Raw genomic sequence first — 25,110 nt, forward strand, 5'->3', positions numbered from 1 at the left:
GGGAATGGGCACGGCCCCGAGGCTGCCAGAGCTCCAGGAGCGTTTGGCCAGCACTGCCAGGGTGCCCATCCAAGGATGGGCAGCTCAGCAGCTCACAAAGCCCAGCGCCTTTGGGGCATCACTCCCAGGATCCATGGAAAACCCCCCATATCCACAGTTTTTCATGGTTCTCTTCCTTCCTAGCACTGAGATGCAAAGCCAGGTGGCCAGGATTGCTCCTCACCAGCTGGGAATGTTTGAATGTCTTGTAAAGAGAAACTCTGAAACCTTCCACCTGAAGGAGGATTTCTCCCACTGTGATACTGGATACAGGATACAGCTTAAAAAATAATTCCTGGCACTTTGGGGGGACAAGGTGATGAATTGTTTTGGTTTAGGAAATCCTTCTTTTCCAGTCAGGATGGTTAACTCATGGATTTAGCTTTTGTTCTTCTTTTTCAGCATTCCCCAGCAGTGGTGGAATGCATTAAACCCAGAGAGATCCCAGGGTGAGTTGTAGGTGATGTCCTGGTGTGTCCATTCCCATTCCTGTGGGAATTCCAGGGCTCCTCTTCATTGCTCCGGGGTTTTTTGTTCTGGAGGTGGCTTGAAAATGAAGTGCAGCAAAATCTTGGCTGCAGAGGTTGTCAGATGTGAGAGAATCCAGAGGATTCTGAGGCACTGGAACAGAAGGAATAGAGGGGTACAGAGGAATTCTCTGCTTGGGGATGTTCCTCAGGTCGGCTGCTTTCAGAAAAAGGAACGGGATTGAGGGAGAGTGGGCTCAGGAGTCTGGGGCTCAGTGGGCTTGGTGGAGGCTGAAGCAGGGCTGGTGAAACTGCGTCTGATCAGGTGAAAAATTCCCATCGGGAAGTGGCAGTGAAACTCAAGCCCGTTAAAACTCTTGGTTTTCCTGGGGTTTGTGAAAATAAGTTTTAAAAAGTGCTTTACTGGGAGAGGGAGGAAATGTCCTCTCATCTCAGGGGGTTAAAAATAACACTGATTTTTCCCTTTCAAACAGTTTCAGTTAATTCAAGTGAACTTGCACTGAGTTAAAGGAGACAAGAAAGAGGCAGCTCATCCACAGAGGTGAAACCTTTCATTTCTGGGCTGACTCAAACTGACTCATTTTCTTTTTTTTTTTTTTTTTCATTTTTCTTTTTTTCTTTTTTTTTTACTCAAATATTGGGAAAGTTTTCTGTTTGACACTGATTTATTTCCAGCAATTCTCTTTAACCCTGAGAGCTTCCTCACATCCCAAATCCATCCTTTTCTCAGTCTGGGCTGTTCAGGGAAGTGATGAATCACCAAGAAATGTTTTCCCCCCGCTCAAAGGCAGAGGGAGGAATGAAGAGCAGATTTTATGGGGTTGGTTTTTTTGCGAGGCAGAGACATCCCTGCTGCTCAAACAAGACTTGTCAGCTCTGTCTGGGGCTCTCCCAAAATCCACACAATTCCCTGAGTGCAGGCAGCAGGATGGGGGAGCGTCTCTGACCTGGGCCCTTCTCAGCTTTTCTTGTGATGAATAATCCAGGCTCAAAACTTGGAGTTTTAAGTGGAAAAAAAGAGGTTTTCCTCTGGGTTCTACTGCGTAAAAAAGTCTGGGAAATTCTCGAGGTTAGTGAAGAAATGGAGAGAAAGGAAAATTGGTTTGAGCTGGGAAATCCTTATTGGCGGGTGGGTGGGATGCTCCGATGCAGCCTTGGAAGCTGAAAAACAGGAATGGGCTTTGGATAGGAAGTTTTTCTGGGGGAGAAGGAGGATTTTGAACCCTGGCGAGGAAGAATAGGGATGGAGATGTCTGCATGCAGCAAGGGGCTGTTGCAGAAAGGTTGGCCCATGCCCACGAGCTGAGCGTGCTCTCCCTGGGATCTCCTCCACGCTGGAAGCTTCTCCAGCCCCATCCATGCTCATCCTCATCCAAGCTTCCAATTGTGGAGCCTCCTCAGCCCAGGATGTGGCCCAGGGAGCTCCAGAGGGTTCAGCCCCTCCTGGGGCTTGGCAAAGTGGTGCCTCCAGCACCGTTTGTGGGGTTTGGCAGCTTCTCTGCACTTGAATAAAATCCTGGTTTGTGTTTATTCACCCGGAGCCTCCTGAGCTCTGGTTCCAGCACCCTGGGCTCGACCTGAGCTGATGAAAGGAGTTTACGGGAAGAAATCTTTTGGTTGGGGCTCTCACTGACTCCCACACCCAGGGAAGCAGCAGCTCCTGGCTTGGAGCAGCTTGTCAGGGAATCTGAAGGCTCCCAGGCACCCAAAGATAATTTGGGTGTAAAAATAAATACCAGAGGTGGGAGGTGAGGAGCTCTGTCAGAGGAGCTCGGAGGAGCTTTTGGGAGTGGAGTCAGGGTTGAAACCGCAACAATTGCATCGTTTGTGCAGAAAGCTGGCAGCCGCCGGCGCGGGGTGAATCACAAATGTGCACATGTTTTGCCTGCGGTGAAAATCTGAGCGCTTTTTGGCCGTGAAATGGCAGCTTGTGAGGCTGGGAAACACTTATTTCTAATTTTTTTTATTTTTTTATTCCTGGGGGTTGTGTTGAAGGGAGAAGGAGGGGAAGGTCAGGGCTGGTGCTCCTGCCCTGCTCTGCCCCAGGCTCTGCTGGGATGAGGCTCTGCTGCTTCCTCCTCTCACTCCTGCTCTGTTCCTGCAGGGAAAATGATCCCCAGCAGCCAAATGCAACCTCCAGACACTGACCCAGATGCAGAATTTTAACACCAGGTCAGAGCCTGAGCGCTGACCCTTGGAACAGCAGCTCCTGGAGCAAAGGAAGCAGAACTGGGTCCCTGCGAGGTGCTGGGGGCTTCGCTTTCCTGCAGGGATTTTGGAGATTTGTATCCTGTGAGGTCCCAGGTTCTTCCATTCTCTCCTTCCTTGGAGCCACGCTCGCTGCGAAGTCACTGTTGTCACTTGCTCTGGTGTTTGTGCAAAACTGTCAAAACCTTCCCTCTAATGAAGTTCCCTGGCGCTAATTTGGGGTGAGAATTGGTCACACCCGAGTGACAGGAGCTGGGGGAGGTGCTTGTAGTGGAAAAGCTCAGCTCAGGCAGGTCCAGCTCCCCCAGGAGCCAAATGCAACCTCCAGACACTGACCCAGACCCAGAATTTTAATACCAAGTTCCCTGGTGATGATTTTGGGTGAGAATTGGTCACACCCGAGTGACAGGAGCTGGGGAAGGCACTTGTGGGTGTTAAGCTCAGCTCAGGCAGGTCCAGCTCCCCCCCGGGCTCCCAGGAGCAGCATCTGTCTGTCCCCTGTCCCTCAGCACAGGGCCTTGTTCCTCCTCAGTGTCAAAGTGGAGATTGCAGCATGAAGTGGCTGCATTTGAGCTAAAATCAACCCTGCACTGCCCTGTGGCCGCCCTTTAAAGGGACAGTTGTCCTGGCTGGAGGGTGGCAGGGTGACAGACGAGTGTCCCTGAGTTGGGACGGGTTCAGACAGAGTAGGGACATCCTGCAATAAACCCCGCACTCCTGAGAGGATCAGGCAGGAGCTGCCTTTCCCTGCCAGCACTTGGGACCTGGCGTTTCCCACAAGCTCCCACGGGGTCCCATCACTGCTGGGCGGGCGGCAGACGGTGCCCAGGAGCCCAGACACGGCTGGGCACTGGCTCTGTGCCCGCTGGCACAGCACAGCAGCACGTCCCTGGCAGCCTCACACCCAGCCCTGTGTCCCCTGCGTGTCCCCTGCGTGTCCCCTGCCTTTTGGCCTCAGGCTCTTTTCCTCAGTGCCAGCTCAGGGGAGAGCAGTGCTGGGTGCCCCCAGCTTTGTCACTTTGCCCTCCTCTTTTGGGACCACCGATTCCCCCCCAGCGATGTTTTCCAGGTTTTCTCTGCAGGCTGGCAGGAAAGCCGGGTTTAAATGTGAAAGCAGCTGCCATCCTGCCCCCCCGAGGGGTTTCTGGATCTCCCACCACCAACTCTGGGGTCCTGCTCACCGCAGGGTTTGTTGTTAAATCGCCTCAGTTCGCTCCCCTGACCTCTTATCTCCCTGAAACCTGTGAGTTTGTCTGAGTCCAAACAGCTCTGAGTGGGAATTTGGCAGCTCTGTGCTGGGTACAGGGTGTGTGATGGGGCTGGGGGCACGAGGCCAAGGGCACAGGAAATTCCAGGTGGGATTTCTGCCCGTTCTCCTGCCGGGATGTGATAACTCGGGGTTTCCTCGGCCAGAGGACCTGAGCCAGACCTTTGCAGGGCATTCTCTGATTTCTGCCTGGCTGAAGTCACTGGCTCTTATCAAGCCTGGAAAATGGAGCTGTCTGACTCCCCCGTCTGCCCTCGGGCAATTTGTCCCCTGGGCTGCTGCAGGGAGTTGATAAAACGTGTTTGTCATGAATACACTGAGAGAGGGGGCTGGGACCGACCGGCTGGATGGCAGGAGCGGAGCAGGCGGAGTTCTGAGCGCAGGGAACGGGGAAGCTCTGGGAAGAGGCAATTGGGATGTCTCTGGCTCATCTGGGGTTGCCCTGAGCCTCTCTGGCTCAGCTGAGGGCTCCTGCCAGGCAGGTCTGCTGGATGAGGGAAAACACTGATTTTGTGGCTGCCATGAATGAAACAGCAGCCAGTTTAGAATCCCGGGATCACTGAGGTTGGAAAAGACCTCCAAGATCATCGAGTCCAAGCTGTGCCCGGTCCCCACCCTGTCCCCAGCCCAGAGCACTGAGTGCCACCTCCAGGCTTTCCTTGGACACCTCCAGGGGTGGGGACTCCAAACCTCCCCAGGCAGCCCCTTCTGATGCTTAACAATGTTTTCCATGGAGAAATTCCTCCTGATGTCCCCCCTGACCCTCCCCTGGCACAGCCTGAGGCTGTTCCCTCCACAGAACATCAGGAAAGCGCAAGAAGAAGAGAAGGAAAGCTCTGCGTGCCCAGGAATCTCTTGCAGGAACATCCTCCAGTGCTTCCCAGGACAGGAGGGATTTGAGGCCCAGTTCCTGACAATGCAAACACTGCCTTTGGATCAGCAAATCCTCACCCTGCAGGGAGGAAACAGCAGGAAAAACTCGCTCTGTTCCTGCTCTTTTCTCTCCTCTCCTGCTGTTGGAGCCAGGGCTGGGGGCTGGAGGCACCTCCTGGTGGTCCTGACCTTGGAGTCTTTCAAAGCCAGACAGTTCCTGGGAGTTTTGGGGTGTTTGCACACCAGTGTTCTCCAGGATGAGAGGACAGAGCCTCAGGCTGTGCCAGGGGAGGGTCAGCTGGGGCATCAGGAGGAATTTCTCCATGGAAAACATTGTAAAGCATCAGAAGGGGCTGCCTGGGGAGGTTTGGAGTCCCCATCCCTGGAGGTGTCCAAGGAAGGCCTGGAGGTGGCACTCGGGGCTCTGGGCTGGGGACAGGGTGGGGTTCAGGCACAGGTTGAACTCGAAGATCCTGGAAGTCTTTTCCAACCTAAATGATCCTGGGATTCAGTGATTGGAACAAGAGGATGATGAAAATCAGGGCTCCAAACCCTGGCTGTGTGCTCTTCCCAGCCTGGGGTGTCCATCCCACCCAGAGCAGCTTTTTGGGATCATCCCTTCACGGCTTTGGTGTTTATTTCTGTTTTCCTCCCAGCCCTATAAAACAAAACCGCAGAGAGGGAAGCTGTTGGAAAGCTGGAAACCCCTGGAGAGAGTGGGAGGGTTTGGAGAATTTGCTGTTCATTTACTTTGACAAGGGAGCAATAATGAGAAGTTTATTTACGAGCAACAGCGAGGGCCAATGTTTATGGCACTTGTCCCCACTCAGTGTCACCCAAGTTTTATTGGGATGTTTTTAGTTGTTTTTAAATGAATCCCACAGATTGTAGACCCATTCCAACGCTGACTCCCTGTAATTCAGTAATTAATTTAATTGCTGAGAGGCCAAATTGAACAGGTCGAGGAGTGGTTGTGTGGGGATTTAAATGAAAACCATGTAAAAATACCCCTCCTTAAAGCTTTTAAGCCCTGAGTGTGGATGAAACATCATTTCTGTGGTGTTTGAACTGAGGTGAGTGAAGGTTTGAGCTCAGCCCAGGAGCGTTTGCTGCCAGTGCTCCAGGAGGGGACAGGAGATGAATGCACAGAACAGAGGGAGGAGGGTCTGGAGGGGAAATGTGGAGAACAGGGGGTGGAAAATGCACCCAGGTGCGAGTGTGGCCTGTGGGCGAGGGCTGGACAAGGCTGGGGTGACACCAGAGCGCCTCTCCAAGGACCAGGAGCTCTGGGTGGGGTTAACTCTGGTGGTTGCTCAGGAAGGAGATGGGTGAGGAGCTCTGTGGGGTCTGTGGGGTTGGATGAGGTGACCCTTAAATGTCCCTTCCAACCGGAGCTATGTCATGGTTCTGTGATGTCTCAGCACGTCTTGGGGAGGTTAGAAATGGCTTCTTTTTTGGTTTCCTGTTAAAAAACCCCAAAGCAAGGCAGGCCACCAAACCCTGCAGAGCAGCTCACCCTTGTGACCCTCCCTCCCAGCGCCTCCTTCACAAGGGTCTCCTTGCTCAGCTTCCAGGATATCCATGTGCTCCATGTCCCAAACCCTTTCCACGTCCCCACAAGGGCAGCAGACAATTTCTTAGACACATTCTCTCCCCCTCACTTAATGGGATGAGATTTTTATGCCATCTCATGGCTTGGAGAGTTGGGATTTGCCCTGAGGAGAATAAAGGATAAAGCTGAAGGCTGAGCTGCCCCTTCCACACTCCTGTGACCACTCCGTGGCTTTAGCAGCCCTGAAACTCTTCCCTGCTCCCAAAGCTCTCCTCCTTTCCTGCCGCTTGCCCTATTTTTCCCTGCAGCCAGCTTATCCTTACTCGGGGTCATCCTGCCTTCCAGCAGCCCTTCCTCCTGCCCAGCCTTTGTCCCCAAAAGCCCCATCCCCACCCCGCAGAGCTGGGTGGGCACAAAGGAGCGGCAGCACAGCTGCAGATCCGGGTAATGAGCTCCAGGAGAACCTGTGCTCCCGTTTTTCCTGCCCAGACAATGCGTGCAGCTGAGCTCTTTCTTCCGAGAAGGTTTCGCTTCCCTGGGATTCGCTGTCCTCTCCGTGGGTGGGTGGCTGCATTCACTCTTCCATAATAGCTCCAGCGTCCTCCGTGGGAAATGTCCTTGTTCCTTTTCTTCCTGCTTTGGCTCTGTCCCCTCTGGACTTGCAGCCTCGGGGTCAAACCCAAATTATCCCTGCTCTCCGGAGGTTGAAATCCTGTTGCATAACCAGCCCCGGGAGCTGCGTGTGCTGCAGCTTAGAGCTCACCTCAGGTGCCTTCTGGAGGTGGCCTTGGAAAGGGATGGTCAGATGAGGAGGGAAATGGGAACAGTGGGGAATGGATGTGGCACAGGGAGTGACACGGGTGGCTGCTGTGGGCATTGGCACGAGGAATCCTGCGGCAGAAGGAGAAGCTGGAAGAGCTGCCTACAAAAAACTTTGTGTCGAGGTGTCCTTGACCTTGCTCCACGTGTGGAGCCACCAGACAGTTCCAAACAAGTGTGAAGTTGCCATTTTTGCTGCCCTTGCTCCAGAAAAAAAAATCAGGCACAACCTCCAACGTTCTTCCAGAGGCAAAAGGATGTGGGATGCCAGGGGCACGTGGAGGAGCACCGGTGTGCTGGGAGGGCTGTGCTGGTTGGCCTCTCGGTGCTGGTGTCACTGGTGTGAGGCCCCAGGACAGAGCCCTGGTTTTCCATCACTTCATGCAGGGAGCCTTCCTGATTGAATTCCAGCTGTGATGCCCGAGCCTCTCTGCTGCCGAGTTCGAAGTGATCCTAAGCAGAGTCCTGGCAGAACATTTCCATCAGGCACTCAGGAATCGGAGGGAGGAAAGGCCCATTAGGTCATAGGCTCCATTCCCCAGCCAGAGCTGTCCCCTGGGCTGGTCCCCAGGGCTTGGCCAGCCCTGTTACTGCAGGTTCCAACCAGTGCCACATCCAGGGGAAGTGACTCAGCCTGACAGACCCTGTTAGGAGCTCTCCAAGGCCCCAATTTTGGGTTGTTTAATACAATTTTCCCTCATTTGGGGAGAACATAAAGCTCAGTGGAAGTTTCGCACATTGAAACAAGCCAGAGGAGAAGATGGGTGGTCTCTTTTCTGTGTCTGCAACTGGAGGTGCCCCTCAGGGAACACTTTTTTCTGGGATGCAGCCCCAGGGACGGGATGGGATGGGATGGGATGGCATGGGATGGGATGGTGGAGAGTCACCACTGAAACCCATCTGATTCCTGAGAGCACTCATGGACCTTAATGACCCCAACCAGTCTCACCTGGGACCCCCAGCTTATCCCAGCAGCCCCATTTAAGCTCAGCCCTGTGCTCTCAGCCTGAGCTGTGGTGGTGGGGTCTTTCCCTCTTGGGTGGGCCATATATTGACCCTTGATGGAATTTATCTCCTTGTCTTTTTGGTCCCTGTCCCCTCCCTGTCCCTTGGGTGGACTTTACCCCTCACTGTGGCCTGGTTTCCACACCAGCTTCTGCCTGTGCTTCCCTTTTCTGCTGACCGAGTTCCAGGAGGGATCTGGACCCTATTCCTGGCTGTCCTTGCCTGGGGCTGCCTGTGGAGCATCCCCCAGGGGCTGGCTCTGCTTAGGACGTTCCCCTTTGGAATCTGGGCCTGTCCTGGGGTGCTCCTGCTCCCCAGCTTCCCTCCCCCAGTGCCCCTGCACAAGTCTCCCTGGGACTGGGACACCTGGGAAGATTTCTGCGCTGCTTTTCGGAGCAACTTGGATTTGGCAGCTGCAGCTGAACTCCAGGAATCTCCTTTCCAGTGCAGGAATAGCCATGCTGGAGGCATCTGGGCAGAGGTTGAAGGGCAAAGCTGTTGGTTTGGGATGCTGGATGTGCTCCGTGGGCAGTGGGATGGACAGGGAGAGCCCAAGGTGAGCCCAGCTGGGCTGTGAGCTCTGCTTTGGGGTCCAGGATGGAGGTAGGAGGGTGCAGGGGTAGAAAGAGTGTTGGTGAGCAGAGCTGCTCCCTGATGGGCTCTGGAAGGAGAAGGGAAGCCTGGCTGTGGGGATAAAGCAACTTAGCCCTGGGAATGCTGAAAACTCTGGAGAAAGCGGGATTTTTGGAAAGGAAACACAGAATTCCTGTAACAGATGTACAGCCTGGCCTGTTCCTGCCTCTGGCTGCTGCAGCAACTGCACTCAGCAGCCTCAGCATCCCCAGCATCCCCTGCCTGGGGTTAATGTGCTCCCAGGAAGGTTGTGACCCTGCTCTCTGAGCTGGTGACTCAGCCCCTGCAGCTGGGAATGGCTTCCCAGGTAATCCATGTCCTTGGGAAGCAGCCTGCCTGCTCCCAGAGTTCAAGGCCAAGGGAGAAAATAAACCTGCTTGGAAATGGAAAGCAAATCTGTGATGTTCTTGTAAGAACCACAAATGCAGCTGTGCCAGGAGGGAGAGGAGGCCCTTGGTTAATCCTGGGGAGAAGCGGCAGGAAAAGCTTTGGAGTTAAGGCTGGTGAGCCCTAAATCCAGTGTCATGAACAACCTCATTGTGCAGCAGCTTCAGCCCCAAAACTGTGGGGCCGTGAGCTGCAGACAGTGCAGGAACCTACTCTTGGAATCCTGTTGTAGTTTGGGTTGGAAAGGACCTTAAAAACCATCCCGTTCCACCCCTGCCCCAGGCAGGGACACCTTCCACTATCCCAGGCTGCTCCAAGCTGGCCTTGGACACTTCTAGGGATCCAGGGGCAGCCACAGCTGCTCTGGGAAATCTGTGCCAGTGTTTAACCAGCCTCGCTGTGAAAAACCTTATCTCTAATCTAAATCAATCTTCCAGTTTAAAACCATTCCCTGTTTGTTCCCTGCCCAGGGAATATTCCCTGTGTGTTAATTCCAGGGCTTTTCCAGCTGCAGCAGCTGTGGGAAGGCCCATCCCTGATGGGATCCACTGAACTCTCACTGCCCGTGATCTCCAGCAAAGCTTGATGCTGGTAGGGGCTGCAGCCCCTGGGCATGGAATTGTGAAGGTTCCTCTGATGGGAGGAAATCACCTCCCAGAAAAGCTTGGGACTGGGAGAGGATGAATATTCTGGATGTTTTCCCCTCTGTGAGCTGTGTTTGGTCTCAGATTAATTGACATGCTGCGCTGATAAACTTGGTGGATTTTGCATTTGGGGTTTCTGCCTGGTCAGGGCTCCCAGGGGCTCAGCCCTGCACCCTCTGGCTCACTCCTCGTTTTTTGGTGTTCCTGCTGCCAGAGGCTGTTGCACCTTCATTTTGCAGAGCTTTGGGTTGCCTGGAACCCTGTGGATGCTGTGCCCGCGTGGAGAGCTGGGGAAATCCCAGGTGAAATCCCAACTCCCCCCAAACAGCCACATCTCCTGCAGGATCCTATTCCTTCCCATCTCAGGGCTCTTCCCATGTGATGTCTTCTGAGGAGATGGCATCAGGAGTGACACACGAGTGTCTGAAGTGGATCAAAGCAGCTTTCTGCTCCATTGATTTGCTATTTTCCCTCTCTGGGGTGTGGATATCTCCTGGCAGGTCGCAGCGTGCCCGGGGCTGTTTGTCTGCCCTCAAATAAATCTCACGCCTCATCCACAGCGGGAGTTACAGGGAATGAAGGGGCTGGATGCTTCCCAAGCTGTGGCAGATGCTCATGCAGATGGTGCTGGCACAATTCCCACTGACAAATCATCGAGTGGGATTGTCCAGACCCTCCCAGGAAAGGGACTGTGGGGTCTGGAGTGATCCCAAAGGGTGTTGATCTGGGCCTGTCCCTTGTCCCCACTCCTTGCTGGTGGCAGGGTTGGTGCCACACTGGAGGGACCTGGTTTTAGTTGTCTGGGTAGAGCCAGAGGTCTGAAAGTCTTTTTGCTGATGGAGAGGAACAAGAAACCTTGAGATTTTAAAGACATTTTTCCTCAGGTGTTCCTGTAGTTCAAAGATCCTTTAGTTAAGGAATGAATTTGGAAAGGGAAAATCTCTGTTCGCCAGGGGAGTGAAAACTCCTCATGGTGCTGCCAAACAGCCCAGGGCAGGGGCTTTCCCCCTGTTCAAATCATCTTGAATGTTCACAGCACATTCTGAGAGTGGATCCTCTCCTTTCTGGGAATTCCCACTGGAATTCCTGACCTTGGAATAGGGCTGAACCCTGCTTTGGGCAGAGAGGGGTGTCCCCATGCTCTGGTTGGGACACTGCAACTTCTTCCCACTGCTTGGTCCAATTCTTTGTTTACAACATCAGCAAGGAAATTTGGGGCAGGATGAGCAGGATTCCTGTACCCAGCTGCTCCAGGACTTGTGGTTTGGGATGTTTGTGTCCCAGGCTCTGCTTTACAGCCCTGAGCATCCCAGCTCTGTGGTTGTGAAGGTCCCACCACTGCTGGGGAAGGAATGGCCCTTCCTGCCTTTGGGAGAGTGGCCTTGAAGCTCATATTGGGGTTCAGAAATCTCACCTGGCTGTAGAGTTGTCTGAATGGTTTTTGTGGGCTGAGTCTGCTGAATTTGTGTGCTGAATTTTAATTTTCCCAAATTTACACTCTTCTTCCTGCAGGTTTTGTCTGTTGTCCAATTTGTGTTTTTCTTTTGAAAAATGACCAGAGCAGAGCCCTGTAGTGGAGGTTTCTCAGCCTCCTGAGCATCTCTCTCCTCTCCCCCAACACAGACGAGGTGAACCTGCTGGACAAAATCACTCTGCATGCCCAGGACCTCAGCAATGTTTCCTTTGGCTACGACCACAGCAAGTGCAGGATCCTGGAGATCGGGCAGTACGCCACCCTCAACATCCCCACCAGGGAGGCCTTTGGGGACAGGTAACCTCCCTTCAGGGGGTGGGGATGGGCTGGTGGGGCTCAAAAATCACCTGAGGTGTGGCCATTGGTTTGAGGAGTTCCTTGGAGAGCCCATTCCATGATGACATGGAGATAATTCAGCCACTCTGTGCTCTAAGTTTGGGCCTTCCTTCATTTCTTACATTTTGGAACACTTTGTCCTGTCTCTGGAAGTGTCCAAGGCCAGGTTGGATGGGGATTGGAGCAACCTGGCCTAGTGGAAGGATGGGATGAGCTTTAAGGTCTCCTCCAACCCAAATCATTCTGGGGTTCTTTGATGGTTCGTGATTGGGTGCAGGAAGGACACCTTGGCACAGCCCCATCACCCCGTGCTGAGGGTGTGTGGGCAATGCTAAATTAGGCCTGACTGCTTCTCTTTGAAGCTCACAACTGGAACAATTCTTTGCTCTTGTTTCTCTTTATTTTTCATTCTCACTCAGTTCCTCTGTGCTGTGACCCAAATTTTTTCATTTCAAAGGGTCGGTTCATGGTGACACAGCAGCAGCTGTGTAGTGTCACATGTCCCCTCTGTCTGCCAGGTTTGCAGATGAGCTGAGCGTGCTGCTGAAGCTCAGGTATTCCCTGAAGGAGGACACCAGCCTGGTGACCATCCTCAGCCATCGCAGCCACGTGCTCTTCCAGATCAGGATTAACCCCTATGGCCTGGTCTTTGTCACCACGAGGAGGAGACACTACGAGTAAGTCCCAGCCCAGGTGCTGTTTTCCTGCCTTTCCATCCTTCCTTTTCCATTCCCAAGGCCAAGGGTCAGGGTTTCTCACTCTGGTGGGCTTTGGGCAGTGCTGAGCTCACCTCAGCTGAAGGAAGGTGATGGCCCTCAGACCAGGTGCAGGTTGTCTCTCCTCTTTGTCAAATTCCACTCTGCCAAAACAATGCAGCTCTGGAAAACAAAGGACCAAAAGGTTCAGATCCTTGGGGATAAATCCAGCCACAAAACCCAGGCAGTTCTCAGATGTCTCAACTGGTTGTGGACATCCACAAATCCATGGAAGAAAGTGATGGTGTTGTAATAACTCTAGGATTGTTCATTTTGTCTGCACTAAGGATGAATAAGGAGTGTACTAGCTTGAAAACAAGCCAGTGGGAGGCACCAAGTCAGAATAACAATTTAATGGGGAAATTAAAGAAAAGGAAAAAACTAAAAGAAAACACTGGTTCAAACTGATAGAGTCAAGATACAACCTGAGTCCCTGTTAGGCAGGGTGGTGGTAGCAGTCTGGTAGAATGGTGGCTGCAGTTCTCTGAAGCGGTGATCCTGTAGTAAAAGGGTCTGCTCTTCCTCAGAAGGTCCAGTGGTGGCTGTGTAGCTCCTGTCCTCTGGAGATCCAGTGGAAAGGGTTGTCTCTGGTGTTCAGCCTCAGCTTATATCCACGATGGGATGCTTGGTTCCTCCCTCTGGGTGGAACATCTCACAATGGGGTAATGAGTCATGAGGCCAAGTGTTGATTAGGCTCATTAACAGGAGAATAGTCCGGAGGGAGTTATCTCTGAGTCAGGTGGCAGGACAATGATGGGCCATGAACAGAAAGATAGTCTGGGGGGAGGAGGCAAGGAAACACTGCCCCACCTGATTTCAACAGCTCATGAGGATGGGAATAGAATACACTGCAACCCAGGACACCTGGGAGCTGCTGAGGGGTGAAGGCTGGTCCTGGATAAGGTGTGGGATGAAGTTTCCTGTTCTGCCTCTTCCCTTTCCCTCAGGTTCCCAGTGTCCTTCCTGGGCGACGGGCGCTGGCACCAAGTGGCTCTCAGCATCTCGCTGGAGAGGCTGGAGTTGCATGTGGACTGTCGGCTGGTGGACAGAGTGAGCTGGTCCAACTATTTTGGGATGGGAGTGAACACCGAGGGACTGATCATCATCGGAGGCCTCATCGAGTCCTTCGAGATCCCCTTTAAGGTGAGAGCTGGGCAGGGTCTGCTCTACCTGCATGAAGGAGGTTGCAAGCTCCCTCTGAAGGAATCCATTTCCATCACCTTCTCTTCCCGAAACAACATTTATGTTCATGCTTGGGCGGGATAAACTTTGCAAAGGCTTGGAATTGTGCAGAGGGCTTGGGTCAGGGCAGCACAAGTGGCAGCAGTCAGGTCACCTCTGGGTTTGACTTCCACTCATCCTCTAGTGTTGGCCATGACTTGGACCATGCAGAGAAGTCTCTGTGCAGTTAGCATGGAAAGATCTGGCTGGGGAGTGTGTCCAGTGGCTTCAAACTTCCAAAGGGCAGGGATAGATGGGATATTGGGAAGGAATTGTTCCCTGGGAGGGTGGGGAGGCCCTGGCACAGGGTGCCCAGAGAAGCTGTGGCTGCCCCTGGATCCTTGGAAGTGTTGGGCCACATCATTCCATGATGACATGGAGATAACTCAGCCACTCTGTGCCCTGAGTTTGGGGCTTCCTTCATTTCTTACATTTTGGAACAGTTTGTCCTGTCTCTGGCCAGGTTGGATGGGGCTTGGAGCACCTGGGACAGTGGAAGGTGTCCCTGTCCGTGATATCTCTGCTTCCAACTCTTGAAGCTGCTGAGGGAATGCTCATTGCCCAAACCATCCCGTAAAGAAATCCCTGGCTATGAGAAGCTGGAGACGACCTCCCCTGCAGGCCCTTCCAGACCTTTCCCTCTCCTCTGGAAGAAGCAGGGGATCAACTCTGGTTTCTGTGTCTCTCCCAGGGCACTCTCCAGCAGCTGACCTTCGTGATGGGAGACCCAGCAGCCGCTGCCGAGCACTGCCACAGCTACAACTCAACCTGCCCAGGCTCCTTCAACCTCAACAGGGGCCCGTGGGAGCTCCCAACAGCCTGGCCAGAGGTGTGGCTGGGGGCAGCTGACAAATTTAGGGACTGCTGGGCCAAGCTTTTCCTTGGTGTCACACGATTCCCATGAAAGGCCCAACCCAGGGCGTTAATGCAGCCTGGAGGTGCTGGGATCCCCAATTCAGGGTGGATGTGAGGAGGTGGAGTGGTTCTTTTCCATCCCTTCAAGTCACAGATTGGTTTGGTGCCAAGGAGAGTGAGTTAAAGGGAGAGTTTGGGATCCAGGGAAAGCCTGGGGGTGGGAATGACTGGACGTGCTCCTGTGTGTGACACTGGAAAGCTTTGAGTAATGCTGCAGCTGGAGCTTCGTTTCTGGGAGGAGGTCAAAGCTGTCCTTGACATGGACACCACTCTGGAATTCTTGCCCCCTCCCAGCAGCATTGCACCCTTTGGTGCATCCTCCTTCCAGGGGTTGTCCCTCTGTTCTGCCAGCATTGCTGGAAAATGGAAATTTGGGGGACTTCGCTTCCGTTGCAGTGTTCAGCAAATTTCCAACAAACTTTTCTGTGTCATAAAGCCCAGATCACATCATAAATCCCCCAAAACATGAAGCACCCAGGCTTTCCTCAGGAGCTGGAGTTGGCCCAGGGAGATTCCTCACATCTTAGGCCAGGTATCTCCATAGGAAGTGCTCCATAGGAGCCTGCAAAAAGCTGGAGAGAGGCAGGTGCTGGATGTCAGCGCTTGGCACGAGCCTCCCGTATGTAACACCCGTTCCTGTGCTCTGGTGAGGAGCTGGGACAGCTGCTGGGGAAGGGCAGTGCCAAGGGAGGGAGCTGGGCGTGGGATGGGGCATCTGTCCTGTCTGGCTCGTGGCCAAGGTGTCCTTTGGGATGCTGGAGCCAGCATGCCCAGGGAGGAATCTGGGAGTGGTGACAGCCCTGCAGGGGCTGCTGCACTCCCAGCATGCGCTGCTTCATTTTGTGTGGGTTATTCGAAGAGGAGGATTTTTGGGAAAGCCCTGCTCATGAGGGATTAAGGAGCTGGCTTGGCCAGGGAGTGTGGAGAAGGCTGAGTGTAACTCAGAGCTGGTCACACTGGTTCCCTCCTGCTCTGAGGGAAGCAGGAGTGTCCGAGTGTCCAGTGGAACCCCTGGTCATCCCAAAATGAAACCTGTATTATCCCAAGCTCTGGAGGCCTGGAGCTCTTCCCTGAATGGCTCTGGGGTCTCACCCAGCAAGGAGAAAATGTCACTTTAAGCATCAGTAAATTGGCTGCAGGTGGGACCCCACGGGACGATTCTGCCCCACATCTCCCCAGTTCCCATCCCTTGCTGGCCCTCCTCAGGGCTGAGGAGCTTCCAAATCAACAGAAACTGCAAAACCCACCCAAACTCTTGGGAGGTTTGATCAGAGGTCATTCCCTCGTGTTGCTGTGAAGGGTTGGCTCCCGCTGTGCATTCCCTGGATGTTTCCTGTGCAGAGGCAGTTCCTCAATCCTGGAGCCAGCAGTAAGCACCTGCTGAAGTCAGTGCTGCTCCTTGGGCAGTGACATTTTTCCTCTTTTCTCTCTCCAACTCTCCAGGTGCCAAAGGAAATCAATGAAGTCCAGGATTCATCTGCTCAGGTACGACTCCTGCACTGTCCTTCCTCGTGTCCCTCTGCTGTCACCCCCAAGCTGTCTCCTGGGGACACGAGTTGCTTTAATGAGCAATAAGGCAAAGCCAAAATACCCAGCCAAGGCCACTATTATTATTTTCTTGGCTGTTACTGTTATTTTCTTTACTGCAACCTCTCTCTTTAATGGTTTGAGCGTCCCTTGCCGTGTCCCAGACCTGGTGGGGGTCACGGTGAGTGCTCAGGTGACCTCCGTGGAGCCAGAGGGGTGGTGGTAGAGCAGGGAATGAGATGGATCAGGCTTCGTGGATCTGCCTGGGAGCTGAGCCAGGCTGGGTTAGCCTGGAGGGAAGGAGGTGAGGCCAGCAGGGTGGCAGGATTCAGGATAAAGCAGGGTGACCACTGCTCCTGCCCACAGTGGGGTGTGATGCGTGCCTGGGGAGGCATCCCCCAGGATGTCCCTGCTGTCACTGAGGAGGTGGGAAGGGCTGGAGCTCTCCGTGGAGGAGGTGGTTGTGGTTCTGGAGCCCTCCTTGGTGTGGTTTCCTGGGATCTGGGGTGGCTGCTCCCCAGTCCCACTGGTGCTCCTGGTGCTGAGCTCCGTGTTGGAGCTGCTGTTCCCCAGCTGGCGCTTGGAGCGTGTCCCCAGCTCTTGTGCATGTGCTGGGGACATGAGGCAGTGCTCTGAGCGAGGCTGCTTTTGTGTTCCTGCTTGATTTGGGATTTTGAGCCAAGCTTTGTTGTTCAAGTCCATGCAGGCACATCCTGAGGGGAAAGCCGCCAGCAAATGCAAATGGGGATTTTTGTGTGTGTGTGACTGAGCAGTTCTTCATTCCCCTCAGCCTCCTGGTTGCTGTTAACTCTTTGGGGAGAGTCTCTCTCCTCCCACCTGGCTACACCTGGAGAATTCCAAACTGGAACTGGCCAAGTGACCTTTGGCAGCCGGGTCCATCCCGTCTGCTCTGGGCTCAGCAGCTCAGGGGTGAACGTGCCCCAGGTTTGCTGGGTGGGTTTGTAACGAACTGAGGTGGCAAAAATCACCTTTCCTGGGCACTTATGGAAGGTGGGCTCTGCCATCCTGCTGGATCCTGTTTGGGATGGGATTCCCCCCGTCCGATGCTCGTTTCCCAGCCGGTTCTCCCAGCCCCTGGCAAGACGTTGCCATAACAAGGAAAGTGGTGAAATTCATTGGTCTGCAGGGGAAAATGAACAATATTCTGGATTTGGGACAAGTTTATTTTTCAAGCCCTTAATAAGGAGCAGAGACGCCTCGGAATTGTTGGCATTAGGATTTATTAGGAATAAAAAAGCTGCTGCAGTTTGGGAGTAATGAGGAGCAGCCCAGCTCTGCTGCAGAGACAGGCCACAGCTCTGCCTTCTAGTTCCTTTGTTCATTTAGAAGTAAATTAGTACATTGGTGGATTCCTTAATTGTTAATTAGAGCTAAATAATTATGGAGGCTCAGGATGATGTAATGGGGGCAAGGCAATAGAAGGGTTGTTGGTTACTGGCAGTGATACCTGAATTGCAGCCTACTCCTTTTGGGATTTTTTTTCTTTTTTGAGGGATAAATTGTCATTTCTGAGCAATCTTGGGGATGTGGATGGTGTTGAGCCACTTCTCCTGCTTTCTGTTTTCTCTTTGGCTGCCTGCCCTAACCGTGAGCAGGAGGGCTGAGCTGGATCCTGAACTGAATGGCTTTTCCAAGGCAGCTTAACCTGGGATCCTAAAGCCATTCAGCAAACAGGCAAAGCTTAAATCCCACAGATTTCCAAAGAAACTTCAAACCTGGAACTTGAAAACTTGACAGGTTTAATTATCTGGGCAGTAAAAGTTTGGAAATTTCTTCTTGATTTAAAAATGCTGTGAAAGCTCCATGGAAACGCTCAGCTGGGTCGTGGCACCTCTGTTCTTCCTGCTCAGGTTTGTCAGTGAGCACAGCTGGGCTGGCAATCACTCCTTCAGGCTCACTCAATCCTAAAATTCCATCCTTCCTGTCAAAGCAGAGCAGTGTGGAGCCTGTGTAAGTCAGGCCTTGCATGTACTCCTGGTGCTGGGCTTTAAAATACCCGACACAAAAGGCTTGGGCCTGGCCCATCCTGACTGACAGAGACAAGCCCTCATGGGGGAACTGTCCCTCTTCCACCCCGCTGCTGCCCTGGAGCTCTGGGGCTGCTGGCTCCTTGGATAACCTGGGATAATCCCAAATATCCCTGTGGGGAATGTGACTGACAGCTGGAGCCCAGCTCTATCTCCCCTCTCTCAGGCCTTATCTTGAGATGTTGTACCTGATAGCTCTGATATCTCAGCCCCCTGAAGAGCTCTGAATCCATTTTTTTTCCAGCAGGAGAAGATCTGTGGATAATTTATTGTCCATGAAACCCACTGTGGGATAAATGTAATGACAGGACTGCACTGAGCTGAACCCCAGAGGTTTTTAATCCCCAAACCAAGGTGCTGCTCCACCTAGCCAGGCCGTGAGGCATCCTCTGGTGGGAATTACTGCTGCTCTCCAGCCTTTTATGACCTGACCCCCTGCCTGAGGGCAGCTTTTATGCCCTTGCTGACTTTTAGGGCTTGTCATGTGCCAGAAGTGTCCCAGCAAGGCCTTGGTTGGTGATCAGCATCTCCAGATGCTTCCCAGGCCGTTGTTGTCCCACCAGTGTCTCGTGTCCTGCTGCAGCTTCACGGCCATGTCCCTGGGGAGCCACATCGCCTGTGCAAGGCCCTGCTGAGGGCACTGAGGAATGGGGCTTGTCCTGCTTTTCCTTTGGAAAGGTGAGGCACCAGTGCTGCAGGAGAGTGGCAGGGAGCACATGGAATCCTCCCGAGGTTCCCAGGCTCAGCGTGGCCCCTGGATGTGGAGCTTGCAGGGATGTTTGGGATTTTGGGTTGCTTCAAGTTTGAGCCTGGGTAGGACATCAGGGAGCCCCAAACATCCCCCTGGGGGAATGAGGCATTGCTGAGGGGTCACAGGGATCTCCGAATAAAAACCATCTTGTTCCTGTGGGAAACCTTCCCAGGTTGCTCCAAATCCTTTCCAGCCTGGCCTGGGACATTTCCAGGGATGGGGCAGCCACAGCTTCTCAGGGAATTCCATCCCACCCTCCCAGCCAAGAATTCCTTCCCAATATCCCATCTAAATCTCTTCCAGTTTAAAACTGTTCTTCCTTGTCCTATCACTCCACACCTTTGTAAAAAGTCCCCTCTCCAAATTTCTCGTAGCCCCCTTAGATGCTGGCACTAGAAATAATTTACTTTGTTTATTTTTTTGTGCAGTCCCTTCCCAAATCCAGCAGCCAGGTGTCATGTGGGAAACTCGTGAGCAAACATTTCTGCCCCTGTGGGGTGGGGATCACTGTGCTGAGCCGTTCCTGGTTTCATGGAGAAAGAGGCTCCTGCTTTTCTGGCCTGGAGCAACTGGAGAAGGATGGAGCAACGTCTCAGGGCTGCAGCCCCTTCCAGGAATGAGGGCAGAGCAGAGGGAGGGATTTATCCCCTCCAGACTCCTGCTGTGGGTGCTGCAGCTCCACAGGTACAACTGTGTGACCTGAGCTGCTGCTGGACGCAGCCCACGGCATTTCCTGGCACTTATTCCTTCTTTAAATCAGTCCAACCTTGATTTCAAATTTTTTTTTCCCCATGATGCAGCCTCTTCTAGGGGCTTGATGCTAAAAATGTGCTGGAAAAGAATAGTTTAAAATTGTCCATCTCTGATCTTGAGTGAATCATGTTGTACCTTCGGCTGTTGGGTGGAGGAGGCTTCTATTAACCAAAATATCTGTTTCCTGGGAGAAGACCTGAGCTTTGAACTCGGTTTTACCCAGCCTGACCCAGCTGAAAATTAGGGCTGAGTGTTTTGCTGGTTGTCTGTGCTGCTGTAAGCAGGGATGCTCCAAGCTGGGCTTTAACCCCTTTGTCATTTAGGAATTTTTGGATTTGGAATCAGCTCAAAAGCCCTCCAGAAGTCCAGCAGCACTGTTATCTTTGTCAGTAAAACACTCTTAGGCTCCTCAGGCAACATCCCAAGTTTGCAACTCTTTCCAAAACCATGGCATTAATTACATATCCGTGGTTTCTTTATTAATGAGCCCCATATCAGTTGCTCTGTTATTTTGCTTGGGCTCAGCTTGAGGGAAGAGGTCTGTAATTACTCAAAGCTTCCTGTTTGCCTTTTTTTTTAAATTTAATTCCATATTGGCACAACACGAAGCCTTTTCCCAGTCAGTCCCCTGGAGCTTCCCCAGCTCTCAGAGCCAAACTGAAAATTCAGTGCTTGTCTTGGGGAGAGCCTGAGGTTTTCATGCTTTTGGGGTTAAATTATGGGGCTGGGATTGAGAAACCTCTGCTCTGAACCTCTGGAATGGGAAGTGTTTTGTTGTCTTTGGTTATGTCATCTGGATTTTCTAAGTGGGATTCTCCAGCTCTTTCCACGTCGCTGCTGTGGTTCTGTCACTGCCACGTGGCAGGTGACGAGGGGGACTCAAGATGTGGCTGGGGCAGAGACTTCTCCTCCTTTATTTTCCTTCTTTAATCAAATGTTCTGCAAATCACAGGCCCTGCCTTGCTTGTCACGTGCCAATTCCTTCTTTTTTCCCTTCTGTTTTATCACCCTTAATGGCTGCTTTCAATCTGGGCTCCTTCCCCACTTCCCAGCTGGAATTTCTGGGAGCTCAAACTCACATGCCTCACTCAACTCTCACGCTTTTGGACAACTTCTGAGCTGTTCTCAATTTGTCCCTCTCAGCTGGTTCTCCTCTAAATTTGGCCTGTTTGGAGGATCAAGGATGGGTTCTATTGATTTTGGCTTTAGTTGTGTTTACACAGCCAATATAATTCAGCCTCATGCCTCAGTAACTTTTACTTGAGACCCTTTTCTCGTGGAGTTTCCAGTGTGGACCTTTCCCATGTCAAGTGTTGAAGGTGAATTTAAAACCTCCTCGTCTGCACTGTGTGGGAATTCCAGGCTCCCAGTGCCAGCTGCCAGGCCTGGATGTGGCTTCCCACTGGGATTCCCAGGCTGGCACATCCTGTGGAGCTCTTCTGCACCAGCATCACCCACTGAGAACCCGAACTCTTCAGCTCCTGCCCCTGCAGCGCCTCACAGCTCGTGGTTAATAAGGTTTGGGAATTCTCACCGCACTGTTCCTCACCTGCTGGCCGAGTTGGTTGGAAATCTGAGCAACCTGGTCTATGGAAGGTGTCCCTGCCTGTGGCAGGGGTGGAATGAGATGGGATTTAAGGTCTTTTCCGACCCAAACCATTCCCTGATGCCTTCTACCAGCTGGTACCCACAGGAAACTGTCCTTTGAGGAACTGGTTTTTAAATGTTTGGCTGTTGAGGCCCCTGGGCTGAATCCCCCAGCCCTGTGGAGCAGAGAGGTGCTGCTGTCTTCTGTTAATTTTCCACTCCAAGGTGTACGAGGCACCAAGTTCTCTTCCTGAAAGCTGAAACTTTCCAATCCTCGGGGTTCACTGGTTGCAAAATGTGTTTTAAGGAAATGAACACTTTGGATCAAAACCAGAACAATTGGTTGGAGGGAGAAATACAGATCAAGTTGGGAAGCTGAAGTCCATTGATTTTTTTTTTTTTCCACCATTAAAGGTGTATTTCAAGACCTGCTTTTATTCAGAAAACCCCCAAAAGCACCAAAAATGTAACATCAAAATGGCGCTGCTTCACAGTTTAATTTCTGCAAGCAAAAATTTTTGATTCCAACTCTTCATTTCTTTATTTCAACTCCAAAAGAAAGGGCTGTGGCTTTTATCGCTTCCAGGAATTGCTGCAAAAAGAACAAATATTCCCTGTGTTCCCCTCGAGGGAGCTACTGCCCTGTGGGGACTCTGCTGTCCCTTGTCCCTCTCTCAGGAGCTTGTCTGGGCTGTGGAAATGAGGAGTGGGGCTCTCAAGGTGCCCCTGGCAGAGGTGCCACCCTGAGGCTGCACAGGGAGGACCCTGGTGATGCTCTGGATTTTGGTCAAAGCCTCTTTGCAGCTCCACGAGGCTGGAGGGGTCGTGCCCAGGTGGGTTTAGTCAACTCAGGGACCCAATTTTAGCATCTCTTCAGGTGATTTTTGACCAGCCACCACCTCTGAGGGGACACTGTCAGGGTGGGGGGTGATGGGGTGAAGGGAGGGGAGTTTTGAATCCTCCTCTCTGGTTCTCTGTGTGGAGCAATGCCTCCACTGATTTATTTTAATTGATTAATTGCAACCCTTGCAGCCTCTTTGCCTGGGACAGCCGATCAGCAAGGGGCTTCTCTTTTTCGGCATTTTAACAGCAAAATAATAATAAAAAAATACAAAATTACAAAGGTAAAAAATTGCAAAAATAAAAAATTGAAAAATTACAAAATTTAAATGTTAAAAAACTACAAAATTACAAAATTAATTTTTTCTCCTCCACTTGGGATGGGAAGAGCTTGGAAATCTCCAATCTGCTGGCAGCAGAGCCAAAGCTTCAGCAGCTCCTGCTGCCTTTGGAGCTCCTCCACCTCCTGTGGTCATCCCAAATGGGCTTGGCCAGAGTCGGCTCCACTGGGACCGTTGGGTTCTCACCTGCAGGATCTCACCTGCAGGATCACCACTTCTGGCAGGAAAATTGTTGTTTTTCCTGCTTGCTGCTCCTGCAAATCCCCCTTGGTGCTTGCTCCCAAGCCAGTGGATCCATGGAGCAAAGCAGAACGGGAGCCAGGTGCTGGGCTCAGCCCATGGAATGTGGGAAGAAGGATGGGAAGGACTCTCCAGGTCTCCTTCCCGGCCCTGCAAGGCAAGCGTGGGGCTGCATCTCCCTCTAGTGACTTCTCTCAGCTGGTTTCTCAGCAGCTTCTCCACCAGGAGCCACCAGGCCGGGCTGGTGCCACCAGCTCGCGGTGCCACACGCTGTGCGTGTCCCCACGGAGCCCAGGAGCAGCACGGAGCGGGCTCCAGGCAGGGCTGGTGGCCGTGTGGGGCTGCTGGAAATGCTGCAGCTGCTCCAGGAGAGGTGCAGGACCTTCACACCCACCCACCAGCCCAGCCTGAGGTGCTTTCACCGGTGCTGGGTGGAAAAGTGGTGGGATTTTGCAGTGCAGGAAGCTCTGAAGTTCAGCTCCTTTTCCACAGCCGGTGTTTTTGAGTCGAGTGGGGTCATTCCTCCCAGTGCTGCCGTTTTCCCCCATCCCTGGGCAGTGCCGGGGCTCTGCTGGAGGTTGTTGGGCAGAAAGAGCCCCTAAAGGGGCTCCAGGAGAGCTGCAGAGGGACTGGGGACAAGGCATGGAGGGACAGGACACAGGGAATGGCTTCCCAGTGCCAGAGGGCAGGGCTGGATGGGATATGGGGAAGGAATTGTTCCCTGGGAGGGTGGGCAGGCCCTGGCACAGGGTGCCCAGAGCAGCTCGTGTCCCTTGTGGAAGGAGAGTTTTGGTTTGGAGGTGGATGAAGTGTCCTGCTCATTCTGGATGAGCTGCCCTGGAATTTGAGGGCTCCTGCCTGGGGCTCACAAGCTGTGCCCTGCTTCATCCCCCCAGCAGCACTCCAGCATGTGGGAAATTAGGAATTACAGAGTCATTAAGGTTGGAAATGACCTCCAAGGTCATCAAGTCCAACCTGTGACCACCTTGTCACTCAGACCAGAGCACTGAGTGCCACATCCAGTCATTCCTTGGATACTCACAGAGATGGTGACTCCACCACCTCCCTGGGCAGTCCATTGAGCAGCAAAGAAGGAAAAAAATAAGTGAACCCTTCAAACTTCATCTTTTTCCTTTCTTCTTTTTCAGGACTCCAGACTCAGCAGTTCAGATTTGACCCTGGGGCCGCCTTGGCCGTGGGAGGTTGCCCAGGGGACACTCAACCTCCAGCCTGATGGGAGCGCCCTGGCTTCCCTCTCTGCTCACAAGGTGCCACCAGCTGAGGAGGAGGAGGAGGAAGAGGGCAGCCTGTCCATTGAGGATGAAGGCTTTGAGCTGCTGAACTCCACCTACAACAAAATCACCCGCCCCGGCAGGCCAGCGCTCAGGAGAAGCTCCGGTGAGTCCACGATTTTCCTCCTTTTCTCCATCCCGATTTCTGGGAATCTGACAGTGCTTCACCCACCCAGGAGCCTCCATCAAACCCCCCCAAGCAGCCAAGAAGGAGCATGGCTCTGACCCCCGTGAGGAGAACGTCACCACCGAGAAGCTGGCGGGGGACGTGGGTACGCGGCGGCGGCTCCCGCCCGGCAAACCTCGCCTGGACCCCTTCCCCAAGGTGTCCCCATCACCTCATCGGGGGGCTGCTCCCAAAGGAAACGTCCCCAAAGGTCCCCTGAGGGCAGGGGCAGTGGTGGGTGTCCCAGAGAATCCTCTCGGAGCAGGACATGCCGGATTGTGGGTGGCACGTGGACACCAGGGCCATGTGAAGCCAGGACCGCCGGGGCTGCCGGGACCGCCGGGGCTGCCGGTGAGTGGAGAAAGGGGTAGGAGGGGTGGGTGGTGGGGAAAGGCTGCTGAGATGGGGGCAACAGCACAGGGACACCTTCTCCAGGGTGGGAAACCTTCTCCAGGATAGGAAAGCTTCTCCAGGATAGGGAACCATCTTCAGGGTGAGGAACCATCTCCAGGATGGGGAACCTTCTCCAGGATGGGGAACTTTCTCCAGGATGGGAAAGCTTCTCCAGGGTGAGGAACGCTGTCCAGGATGGGAAAGCTTCTCCAGGGTGGGGAAACCTTGTCCAGGATAGGGAACATTCTCCAGGATGGGGAACCATCTTCAGGATGGGAAAGCTTCTCCAGGATGGGGAACCATCTTCAGGGTGGAGAACCTTCTCCAGGATGGGAAACCTCCAGGTTGGGGAGCCCTCCCCGTGCAGGCACAGTGGGGCTGGGCACTGACACTGGGAGAAGATTTTTGGATGTCACTGAGGAAACCTCACTGAAAGCTGGAGAGAAGACGATTCCCTTGTCCTCCTTGCTCTAGAGATGGTCTCAAATCATTCCATCAAACTTTGTTTTTTCACTTTTATTTTTTTTTTTTCCACTTTTATTTCACCCTGGTCCTG

At 53.0% G+C, this 25,110-nt stretch overlaps 1 protein-coding gene across 7 annotated transcripts in view; it reads left to right on the forward strand.

Moving 5' to 3' along the window:
* LOC121676277 (collagen alpha-1(I) chain-like) overlaps positions 1 to 25,110 on the forward strand; it is a 72,884-nt gene that overhangs the window by 15,086 nt on the left and 32,688 nt on the right. For 5 of the 7 annotated variants that reach the window (XR_006020409.1, XM_042052579.1, XM_042052580.1 and 2 more), the window contains exons 2-8: positions 11,539 to 11,686; positions 12,244 to 12,402; positions 13,428 to 13,623; positions 14,393 to 14,530; positions 16,060 to 16,101; positions 23,852 to 24,101; positions 24,172 to 24,512. Coding sequence is in view for 6 of the 7 variants with exons in the window: in XM_042052579.1 (XP_041908513.1) it covers positions 11,539 to 11,686; positions 12,244 to 12,402; positions 13,428 to 13,623; positions 14,393 to 14,530; positions 16,060 to 16,101; positions 23,852 to 24,101; positions 24,172 to 24,512 (1,274 nt within the window). In the remaining variant the exon portion in view is untranslated. The remainder of the gene's footprint in view (positions 1 to 11,538; positions 11,687 to 12,243; positions 12,403 to 13,427; positions 13,624 to 14,392; positions 14,531 to 16,059; positions 16,102 to 23,851; positions 24,102 to 24,171; positions 24,513 to 25,110) is intronic. The other 2 variants (XM_042052584.1, XM_042052583.1) reach the window with 2 other exon arrangements.

This window comes from Corvus kubaryi, unplaced genomic scaffold (genome assembly GCF_017639235.1).
Source record: "Corvus kubaryi isolate FWS band 111438036 unplaced genomic scaffold, C.kubaryi_AGA036_p1.0 78, whole genome shotgun sequence".
Classification (NCBI taxonomy): domain Eukaryota; kingdom Metazoa; phylum Chordata; class Aves; order Passeriformes; family Corvidae; genus Corvus; species Corvus kubaryi.